Source organism: Petaurus breviceps, unplaced genomic scaffold, assembly GCF_028583685.1.
Source record: "Petaurus breviceps papuanus isolate PSGF00001 unplaced genomic scaffold, PetGlider_PUasm1.0 189, whole genome shotgun sequence".
In the NCBI taxonomy this organism is placed as follows: Eukaryota; Metazoa; Chordata; class Mammalia; order Diprotodontia; family Petauridae; genus Petaurus; species Petaurus breviceps.
This window is the reverse complement of record NW_027185809.1, coordinates 51,921,769-51,934,162: the sequence shown is the minus strand read 5'-3', so window position 1 is coordinate 51,934,162 and position 12,394 is coordinate 51,921,769. Positions and strand designations below refer to the sequence as shown.

At 33.5% G+C, this 12,394-nt stretch overlaps 1 protein-coding gene across 4 annotated transcripts in view; it reads left to right on the top strand.

Moving 5' to 3' along the window:
• The window catches only part of EML5 (EMAP like 5), a 190,976-nt gene that overhangs the window by 72,221 nt on the left and 106,361 nt on the right, over positions 1-12,394 (top strand). For all 4 annotated transcript variants that reach the window (XM_069092388.1, XM_069092391.1, XM_069092390.1 and 1 more), the window contains 2 exons: positions 863-1,049; positions 7,336-7,441. In XM_069092388.1, coding sequence (XP_068948489.1) covers positions 863-1,049; positions 7,336-7,441 — 293 coding nt within the window. The remainder of the gene's footprint in view (positions 1-862; positions 1,050-7,335; positions 7,442-12,394) is intronic.

Here is a 12,394-nt window from a genome sequence, read left to right as displayed (position 1 = left end):
GAGTCTAAGACTGTGTCTGAGACCTAGGAAGGATGTGATTATCATGTACTTGGTCTTTTATCATCTCATAATTAATTCTTAAGTATTGGTAAGTATTATATAGTTTCTGCATTTCCCTAGAAAGATATTAAATTTAAAAACTTCATTACACAAAGAAATCTCTTTTTGCATTTAATTCAGGGAGAATGGAATATTTTGTATTATCCAGCATGAGGGAAAAGCTTTTCTCTCTCTTTAAAAGCTGGTTATGTTTGTTTCTGAGATTTCTTGTCAGTTCTGTGTATGGTTTTGAGAAACATGCATAAGTACCAGGATCCTTCTGTCAGAAGGATATCTAATTCACTTATGCTCTGTTGTGATCAGCAATCAGGAAGGGGCAGAAAGATTTTTGTCTTCTGCAACTATGGAAAGTATATTTATAAAATCATAGAATCTCAGAGTTTAAAGGATGCTAGGAGATCATTTAAGCTCTACTTGAAGCAAAGACCCTGTCTAGAAAATACTTTAAAATGGTCTTTCAGTTATTCCTTCAGGTTTTTTTTTTGACAATTGTAATTGTTATGAAATTCTTCAAATATTAGTGAGTTATGCAGAATATTCCATTAATTAAGGGTATTCTGTATAAATTGAGTTCCTTTGTGCTGAAGAAAGTTGATATGAGTAGAAATTTATCTGTTACTTTTAGCATTTCAGTATTTTTTTAGTTCTGTTGTTTCATAGATATTTATTGTGCCTGACATAGTAATATAGTTTTTGAATTGTTAATGATCACTTTAAGACTAGTTTATGTAATAACATGCATATCTTTTGTAAATTGTTTAAAATACAAGCTTTAATATGATTGATTCTTTTTCTGTTTTAGTTACAGAGGCTATGATTGTCGGAGTAATCTTTTTTACACTCAGATTGGTGAAATTGTGTACCATGTTGCAGCTGTGGGTGTAATATATAATAGACAGCAGAATACACAACGATTTTATCTGGGTCATGATGATGACATTCTCTGTCTGACAATTCATCCTTTGAAAGACTATGTGGCAACAGGCCAGGTATGTTAGGTATTTTAGGAGTTGTGTGTATGTATGAGAGAAATGCATTAATTCACTCATTTTTAGATATTTTCTACTTTGCAATTCCTACATTTGTAGAAATATTAGTATGAAGAATTAAGATGGCTTTTCAGAATGGAATTTTTAAAAATATAATGGATTTCAGAATAGAAACAACTCCATGTGTTCTATTTTGATTTCTAAAAGCCACTTTAATTTTTTATTCATTTTGAACTTAAATACAAAAAGACACAAAAAAGATAATTTCCATGTACACAGTGCAACATAAAAAGAGGACTCAATATAAAAACATTCATTTTTTTCCATTTCACACTGTTTACTTTTTTAAAAACCTGTGTAATAAACACTACTCACCCTTTTCAGTCATGCTGCATTTCTGTGCTTCCTTCTAAGTGTTTTGTGTGTGTGTGTTCTCTGCTGTGCACTTTATTTTTTTTTCTCCTCTCCCCACCCTGCCCTAGAGAAGGCTACCATTAGACACAAATATGTGTGTGTGTGTGTATGTAAAACCATCCTATAAAACTTATATTTACATTTCTTTCCCTGGCAGTGGGATAGCATCTTCCTTTATCCTTTGTAGTTGATATGAGTGTTTATGATATTCAAAATGAATTAGTCGTTCAGAGTTGTTCTTATAACACTTTCTATTACTGTGCACAGTATTCTCTTGGTTCTCTGCTCATTTCACTCGTTATTTCACGTAAGTCTTTCCACGGTTTTCTAAATTCAACCAGGTCATCATTTCTTATAGCACAATAGTATTTCATCATAATCATATCCCACACCTTGTTTGGCCATTCCCCAGTTGAAAGGCATACTCTCAATTTCCAGTTCTTTGCCACCGAAGAGAGAGCTGCTATAAATATTTTGGAACATATAAGTTATTTTCCTTTCGCCCAGATCACCTTGGGAAACAAACCTAATAGTGGTATTCTGAATCAAATGGTATACACAGTTTTATAACTCTTTGTTTATTCTTAAATAATTCTCCTATCTATAAGTCTGATAGGTAATATGTTCCATGTTCTTCTAATTTTCTTCTGTTATCTCCCTTTCTATCTAGGTCATATATCCAAACTTATCTTGGTAAATGGCATAAGATATTGATCTGTGTTCATTCTCTGCCAGATGGCTTTCCAGATTTCCTAGTAATTTTGTAACTAAATAATGAATTCTTATCCCAGAAACTTAAATCTTTTTATGTCAGACACAAAGTTACTATATTCATTTGCTACTGTGTATTGTAGATCTATTCTGTTCCACCTATCTACCTTTTTATTTCTTAACCAACCAGCACATAGATAATTACTACCTTATAACATAGTTTAAGATTTGGTACTGCTAAACCTCCTTCCTTTCCAGTTTTACATTTGTTCCTTTGAATTCTTGACCTTGTTGTTCTTTCAAATGAATTTTATCATTTTTTCTTAGTAAAATATTTTTTTTGTAATGTAATTGAGATGGCCTTGAATAAATAGATTAGCTTAGGTAGAATTGTCATTTATATTATATTGGCTCTGCCTAGCCATGAATAATTAATATTTCTCCAATTATTTAAATCAAACTTTATTTGTGCAAGAAGTGTTTTGTGGTTATGTTCCTATAGTTCCTGGGTTTGTTTTGGCAAGTATACTGCCAGGTATTTTATATTGTCTGCAGTTATTTTAAATGGAGTGTCTCTTACTATCTCTTCTTGCAGGGTATTATTGGTGATATATAGAAATGCTGATGATTTATATGGATTTATTTTATATCCTGCAAAGTATGCTAAAATTATTGTTGCAACTAACTTTTTAGTTGAATCTTTAGGATTTTCCAAGTCTATCATCATATCATCTACAAAAAGTGATCATTTTATTACTTCATTTCCCATTCTTATTTCTTCAATTTCTTTTCCTTCTTTTTTTTTCCTATTGCTAGCAATTCTAAAATGATATTAATAATAATAGGTGTCCTTTTTTCACTCCTGATCTTATTCTGATATCCTGGTCCTTATCTATATCCTGATCTATTATTATCCCCATTACAAATAATGCTTGCTGATGTTTTTAGGTAGATGCTTCTTATTTTAAGAAAATATCCATTTATACCTATACTTTTGAGTGTTTTTAATAGAATGAGTGTTGCATTTTATCAAAAGCGTTTTCTGCATCAATTGATATAATCATATGATTTTTTTTTTACTTTTGTTATTGATCAAATCAGTTGTGTTAATGGTTTTCCTTATGTTAAACCTTCCCTACATTCCTGGTATAAATCCCATTTGGTTACAATGTATAAACTTTGTAATGTATTATTATAGTCTCCTACAGATATTTTATTTAGGATTTTTGTATCCATATTCATTAATGAAATTGGTCTATAATTTTTTTCCTCTGTTTTTTCTCTTCCTGGTTTAGGTATAAGTTCCATATCTGTTTCACAAAAGGAGTTTGGTAGGACTCCTTTGCCTATTATTCCAAATAATTTATTTCACATTGGAATTAAATGATCTTTAAATGTTTGGTAGAATTTAGTACAGTCCATCTGGTTCTGATGTTTTTTTTTCTTAGGAAGCTCATTTATGGTCTGTTCTATTTCTTTTTCTAAATTATGTTTATTTAGAGGTTTGTATGTATAAACGTGAATGTTCTGTCTTCCACTGTAATTAAGAGATTTTGCTCTCCTGGTATTCTATGTTTATTACTTAAATATATAAAAGCAGGAAAAGTAATTACGTGCATTTCTCAGTCTGTTGGGATTAAAAATGAAAAATATGATTAAGAATGTATGAAAAATTAAACACTAATTCCACTTTATTAAATATTTTAATAAAAATGTTATTGATAGCTTTTTTTAAAAAAGACAGTTCACCCTCAGTATACTTTCATTAAACCCTAGTAACAAATAGAAATGCATACAACATCCCACACTATAGTCTTCTTTCTCCTAACAAGGAGAAGGAATTGTTTTCCATTTGCATTGCATCTGAATTCAGCAGCATTTTGATATCTTTTTAAAAATATAATTGTTGGGGCGGCCAGGTAGCACAGCGAATAAGAGCAGCAGCTCCAGTGTCAGGATGACCTGGAGATCGAATCTTGGGCTCAGACACTTAGCACCCACCGCGAAACACCTGGCCATGTAACCTTGAGCAAGTTACTTAACCCTGATTGCTTAAAAAAAATACATATATATATATATGTATAATTGTTATTAGATATGTATTGAGTTCTTGGTTCTACTGTCTTCATTCTACATCAATTCATAAAAAGTTTCTCCGTGTTATTTTCTTCATTCTTCATATTTGTTGTTTCTTTCTACTATTTAGCACCGTGCTTGGCACACTGCAGTATTTTAATAAATGCTTGTTGACTTACAACTCAGTAATATTCAATTACATGTATAGCAATGCCAGGACAGCTTCCCCTCAGGGTTCCAGGAGTATCCCTGAAGGATTGGGTGGGTGTGTCTCTTCTCTAATACTATTGGTTTATGCTTCCATTCCATTGTGTCTGCCAGCCCCTTGTGTACTGCTAGTGACTTAACACCCCAGTTCCGTTTAACCAGTTAATATCAGTTAGCTTTTACAAAGCAATAATTACCTCAGGAATACATTTTCCTCTGTATCGCTTCTATCTCTGCATACACTCAGACTTAATACAATTTCTATATACCATTGGACCCACCAAGTTCACATCCAGATGTTGCATTGATGTTGGCTGAGTCTTATTCTTGTTCCTCCGTGCATTGATACTGGGCTGGCTGCCTTGCAAACTTGGCATGGACTCACCTCTCAGACTTCAGGATGTTGAGTGGTTTGCTCTCTTGATCTTTAGATACTAAAGGTTGTAACCTTCAAATTAATCTCCTTCACCTAAAGTGAAAAAACAAATACTGAGGATACAAACACACAAAAACATGGTGGCTTCAAATGGAGAGTGGTCGAGACCTCTCTTCTTCAGTTTTGTCTTTATTCTCTCACTGGCATGCCAACAGTAGGAAGAAGTCAGTTGCTATCCACTCCTCTTTGCCTTGGATCTGTGACCTAGAACTGAGTAGTGAACAGCAGAACTACCAGATGGCACCAGTTCTTATACCCTGCACTTTTTTAAGGGTTCCCCTGAGATCTCTTTTAGCTTCAGCGCTTCCTGCCCTGGTGCCCTATCTCTTTTCAGTCCTTGGATCCTGGAATGTTCACTGGCATGTGTATGCCTGGCCAGTCTTTGTTCCCACTGTCTAAAGGCCTCCCTATCTCCCTAAGTCACCCTGGGCTAGAAAAGTTATTTACTGTGACTTTTTTCTTTTTTTTTTTTATCAGAACTCAGTCTGGTACATTTTCCAGATCTTTGTGGAGGAGTTATGGTGGAAATCTAGACTGTATTGCCACTTTCCTCCATCTTGATTTTACCCCCTTCCCTAAATTTTCCAGAATGGTTAAGCCTATTTTTACAGTTCCACCAGCAGTGCATTATTGTGACTGTATTTCTGCACACTTCCAGTACTGAAAAATGTGCAATGTTTCATTACTTTGTAGATGTTTCTTGTTCAAGGAGCCCACTAACGTTCTCTCTATAGTTCTAATTTTAGTACACATGATATTGAAGCAAATACAGAGCAAATATGTGCTTATTATCCCTCATTAGGAATTCATAGTCTGGAGACTGTTATTCCTACGTTTTAATCACTGTCTTGGAAATACTACTTTCCTTTGCAAAACCTTTGCCTGTGTTCAGCAACAGTGATAAAAGCAGCACTTGCATACCTAAGGACTTCAGTTCCTTGCCCAGTTCTTCATAATATTTAGCATTGCGCTTTAGATTCCTGTCAGCATAATTTCTGTATGAATTCTTAGAAGTCATACCGTTTCTCTGGCAAGTTTTTTTTAAATCTCTTCATTAGCTCCAAACATTAAGTGGTCCCTCCTTTCCTTCTCATTTTCCACCTATCCTGCATACATTTAACATAGTGTTATATCTCTTCATATCTTTTTTCTTTGTTTTTACATTGATGTCAATATTATATTTTAGTTTTTCTTTTTTTAAAGGAGTATTTCATTCTCTCCAATAACCAGGAGAGGAGAGAAGAATTCTTTGGAGTTCATTTTTTTTCTAGGAGGGAAACTACCCATACATAAATCACTTAGCAATAGCAAAAATATAAATATTCTACATTCTGTGTTCATAACTGCAAAAAGTCTTCTTGTTCTTCCTACTTGCTGGAAGTAAGATCTTCAGTCTTTTCTTGTTCTCACTAGAAAATTCCCTAAGGAACTGTTTCTTTGTTTCTTGAAGCTTTTCTTTAATTCTTTCAAGGAAAAAATTTATTCTTTCTTATAAGTGGAGAATAGGGATACATTGCCCTACCCTTTTACTTTTCCTCTAGAATAAAGACTAATATCTACTATGGACATATGTAATTACTACTTGATACTGACCAAAAATATAAGCATTATATCCTTTCCACAGATGACTCATTAGGAAATTCACTTCACCCTCCATGTTTGCTTCTGAAATGTTCTCTTTAGTCATCTGTCATATCTATTGTTCTCTATGGAAACTGACACTGCAGATATTTTAGGCAATTTTTCTTCCTCCTCCTCAATATAAAGCTTTATTGATTAGATCCAGAAATCGTTAGGTAAAAACATATGTTTTACTAAGTTCACATTACATACTCTAGCCTTCTTAAAGAGGTTATTTGTTACAATGCCTTAAGCTCTAATAGAGCAATCTAAATTTTATTATCTATATATTTACTTCCCTAAATCTTACTTTTAAAATTTCTTTCTTCAAAGGCTTTGCTAAAATATGACCTCATTAAAATGTCTTATTTCTCTGGTGGTAATAATTCTATTTTTTAATCATCATTACTCATTGTTTAATCCATAAAGTATATTGGCTTTTAGTAATTATCTCTATCACCTGTTTGTGCTTTATGGTACCTTCTATTGTTTAATTTTCATATGTGCGTCTTAAGTCTTCCTAACTAGATTGATGGCAGCTTTATATCCATATCACCTGAGCCTAGTAGTGCCTTTTGGATAATAGATTCTCAAGAAATGCTTCTTGTTCATGATTGTGATGAAGACATATAGGATACTTTCAAGAGGAATATATGAAAAAACAGATTTCCTGAGTCTCATTTCTAATGTATTCATAGCTTAATGGAGAGTCAAGAATAAATTCTGTGAAATTTGATGTTTTGAAAATTATTTTGAGCAAATCTTCAAATCTAAAATTCAGGTAAATACCTCCAGTTACTTTTTTTATCTTTTTTATTTTAGGTAGGTAGAGATCCCTCAATACACATATGGGATACAGAGACCACTAAACCATTGTCAGTATTAAAGGGCTATCATCAATATGGTGTTTGTGCTGTTGACTTCTCAGGTAAGACTGTTTTACACTTTGATGAAAATTATTTTGAAAATTGACAGTCTGCAAATTTATAAGAATACAGGTCATTCCCCAGTTGATAAATGGTCAAAAGATGTGAATAGGTAGTTTTCAGAGGAAGAAATTAAAGCTATCTATAGTCATATGAAAAAATGCCCAAAATCACTATTGATTAGAGAAGTGCAAACTAAAACAACTCTGAGGTATGACCTCACACTTATCAGATTGACTAATATGACAGAAAAATAAAATAAACATTGGGGGGAATGTAAGAAAATTGGAACACTAATGCATTGTTGGTGGAGTTGTGAACTGATCCAGCCATTCTGGAGAGCAGTTTGGAATTTACCTAAAGGGCAGTCAAACTGGGCATATGCCCTTTCATCCAGCAATACCGCTACTAGGCCTGTGTCCCAAAGAGATCGTAGAAAAGGGAAAACGACCTATGTGTACAAAAATATTTATAGCAGCCTTTTTTGTGGTATCAAAGAGTTGGAAATTGAGGGGATGGGCATCAATTGGGGAATGGCTGAACAAGTCATGATGTATGAATGTAGTGGAATACTATTTTGCTACAAGAAATGATGAGCAGGTAGATTTCACTAAAACCTGGAAAGACTTAAATGCATTGATTCTGAGTGAAGTGAGCAGAACCAGGAGAATATTGTACAGAGGAACAACAACATTGCATTATAATCAGCTATGACTGACTTAGCTTTTCTCAGAAATATAATGATTCAAGAGAGTTCCAGAGCTCTAATGACAGGAAATGCTATCCACATCCAAAGAAAGAACTGTGGATTCTGAATGCAGGTGGAAGCATAGTATTTTCACTTTTTTGTGGTTTTCCCTATTTGTTCTCTTTCTTCTTTCACAGCATGACTAATGTGGAAATATGTTTACATGATTGTACATGTATAATATATCAGATTACTTGCTGTCTTGGGAAGGGAGGGAGAAAAAATTTGGAACTGAAAATCATCTTTCTTTTTTGGAGCAGAGGGTGGAAGGCAAGGCAGTTGGGGTTAAGTGATTTGCCCAAGGTCACATAGCTAGTAAGTGACAAGTGTGTGAGGCTGAATTTGGACTTCAGTCCTCCTGACTTCAGGGCTGGTGCTCCATTCACTGTGCCACCTAACTAACCCAAGAACTCAAAATCTTATAGAAAAATGAATGTTGAAAACTATCTTTACATGTAATTGGAGAAAATAAAATACTATTTACAAAAAAAAAAAGAAAATTGACATTCTGTTTTCTCTTTGGGAGAGCAGATTTCAAGGTGTTCAGAGAAAGCTGCAGGTTCAAACCTGTGGACTAAAATTCTACATAGGAATCAAGTCTAGGAGAAGATGGGAAGCTTCAGAATTTGAAGACATAAGGAAAAAATTATGATTAAAGCAGAATTGTCCAAAGAAACAGATTTAGATATATAGAGAGCTCATCATCCCACAGATATTTTTTAAAAATAGGTATAGAATGACAGCAAAGGGAAGTAGGATGAATATAAAACTGGCATGATTCTATAAAGTTTTGTGTCAGGAGTGCTTAAATTTAGAAAGAGTTTATACTCATTAGGAAAGCTAAGGATGACAAAGGAATTAAAAAAAATTCTTAGTGGGTAAAAGTAAACCAGTTAAGGACTAGGCCTCCTCTTTCAAACATATAGGACATTGGTAACCAAGAATAGAAGGAAAGAAGAACTTTTCAACTTTCATTTTTATTTTCTTTGCCAAGGAGAATTCATAGGATTGTAAAGGAAACAACAAAATTAGATAACAGGAAGTTGATCTCCAATATAAGTTTGGAGATAGGAAGAGAGTCAAGTCCAAGTGAGCTATATAGTAAAGATATAATGTAACTATATCTTTCAGACATTAATTACACTGAAAGAAATGACATATAAGATGGCGGAGTCACTGTTAGTGATTTTTCAAAGATTGTGGATAATGGGAGAGGTATTATGGGATAAGAGAAAGGTAAATGTTCCTTTTTGCAAAAAAAGGAAGAAATTGGAGTTTATAGACTGTACAGCAGTGAGTTTTATTTTCATTCCTATTATAATCCTATATGTTATTATTAAAGAGGTGATTAATATATGTATATATAAGGAAATAATCAACAAAAAGAGCCATCATAACTTCATTTAAAATAAGTATTACCACTCCAATCTCATTTCCTTTATCAACAAAATTGCTAAACTGGTAGATCAGGGAAATGCTATTGCTAAAATTTACCTAGATTTTAGCTAAACATCTGACAAAATATGATGTGGTATTCTTATTGGAAAGATGGTAAAGTATGCCTAAGTGATAGAACAGTTAGGAAGATTTGGAACTAAATGAATGACATGACTCAAAAAGTAGTCATTAATAATTTAATGTTGACTTGGAAGACTGCTGCATAGATCTGTGCTTTGATCAAGTGCTATTTAGCAACAAACAACAACAGTAATAATAGCTGACATATTTATAGTACTTTAAGATTTGCAAAATGCTTTCCATTTATTAGGAATAGCTATGTGATGCGATAGAAAGAGTGGGCTTAGAACCAGGAAGATTCATCTTGAGGACGTCAAATCTAGCCTTAGACACTTACTCTGTGACCATAGGCAAATCACTTAGCTCTCTTTGCCTCAGTTCCTCATCTGTAATTAGCTAGAAGGAAATGGCAAAGCACTCCAGTATCTTTGCCAAGAAAATCCCAGATGGGGTCACAAAGAGTCAGACATGACTAGAAGACCAAACAACAACTTTATTATCTTGCTTGATCCTTACAACCCTGTGAGGTAGATGCTTTTTATTCCTATTTTACAGATTAGGATCCTGAGGCTTAGGGAGGTTAAGTGACAGTAAATATCTGATAGCTAATAAGTATCTGAGATGTTATTTGAACCCAAAACTTCCTGACTCCAAGTCAAGCACTTTTTTCCAATATAACATGCATAAGTGACACGCTAATCAAGTTTGCACATAACACAAAGCTAAGAGGATAGCTATCACATTTAGTGATGATCCTGGGAATCAGGAAGATTGTGACGGATTAGAACATTGGATTACTTTTAATGGGAATGTGTGTGTATATACACACATTCTACATTTGAGTTTTTAAATCATATATACAAATACAAGACATAGGAGAGATGGGTAGACTGTAGTTTATCTAAAAATGATCGAGACTGATTTTAGCACATTGATAAGTTAGAGAACACACAGAGGAGGGGTTACCAAGTTGTGTGACATATAAGAGTCAGTTAAAGAGAGTGAGGATGTTTACTTTAGACAATATAAGACTAAGGTGGAAACATAATAGCTGTCTTCAACTATTTGAAAAGCTATTATGTGGAAGAAAATTTGTATTTGTTTTGTTTGGTCGCTGAAGGCAGAAATTAATAGGAACTGCTGCTAGAGTGAAACTGATTGTAAAGGGCTTTATGTTCATATCATAGGAAGATCAGTTGAAGGTCCTGAGAACATCTTTAGCCTAGAGAAGATATAAGGGATCCGTGACAGATGTACAGGAAGAGACAGTTGATCTGTCTGGCTCCTAGGACCAACGGGTGCTGTTGCAGCAGAATAAGAGGTAGTGATTTCCCCTTTGCTGGAGATGCTAAAGTGAGCTCCAGATGACCACTTTTATGGGTATTATTATAGAGGGGATTCTTGTTCATGTATGAATGTGACTAAATGGCTTCTGAATACCTTCCAACCTGAAATTCTGTAATTTATCTAAATGGAAATTTTACTTCCATTACACAAAATTTGAACTTTCTTTGATTGGGAGCATAAGAAACTGTGTTCTGTTAACCTTATATGTTAAGATCAAATGACAGGACTTCCTATCTCATCTTCTCATGTAAGAAATCAGCTTTTAGTTGTGTAGAAATCATTTCATTTCGGGTTAATTGAGTAGATAATGAAGTTTCTCCTCTAAAATCAAATTCATGTTTTTTATAAAGAGTTTAATTTATATCTTGCTTTCCTGCCAAAGAGAATTTCTTTTGGATTAGAAAAGACAAACCAAGAATGGCTTAAGAGGGAGTTGATAACTAATATAAGTTAGGAAATAGTAAGAAGGTACATAATTACCTTTTATTATTCATTAAAGTTACCTGACTTAGATGAACTGTATCCTAACTGGAATATGTGATTGCTGAACCTCTGTCAGTAATCTTTGAGACATTATGGAGAAGGGAAAAGCACTGCAGAGGTGGAGTAGGGCATATGTCTTGATTTCAAAAAAGGGAGGAGGAAATTGTTTGCAAACTTTAGGCCAGTAAGCTTGATTTCTATTCCTATCATAATTCTAGAATATGTTATTTAAAAATAGGTTGTATTCATGTAGAAAAGGAAGCAGTGATAACAAATGTGGTCATGCTGCACTAGCCTTATCTCCTTTTTGAAGTTACTAAACTCAGATTTTAAGGATATGCTATATATATAGTTTATCTAGATTTTAGCACAGCATTTGATGAAGTAACTCATGCTGTTCTTATTGAAATATAGAGATATGTGGACTAGATGATAGCACAATTAGATAGACTATTTACTTGATAATTGCTATACTCCAAGAGTAGTCATTAATGATTCAATGTAAACTTGGCATCAGGTCTCCAGTAGTCATTCAAATCATTCTGTAGATGCCTTATTGATTTTTTTTTAGCATTTTATCCTTGCCTTGGATAAAAGAATAGAGCACTTTATCTTATTTGCAGATAAAAAAGTTTTGTAGTATAGGTGACAAATGCAATGGATGATAAAGTCATGATGCAAAAAAAAAAAAATGTGAAAGGCTAATTTTATTTGACCGAATCTATTAAGATGAAATTTAGTAGGGATGAATATTAGGTGTTACAAATATAAGGTTCAAAAATTAGCTTAAGTAATAGTTGAGGGAGATGTGTTTAGAGAACAGTTTGCCTAAAAAAGATCTGGGGATTTTAGTGGCCTA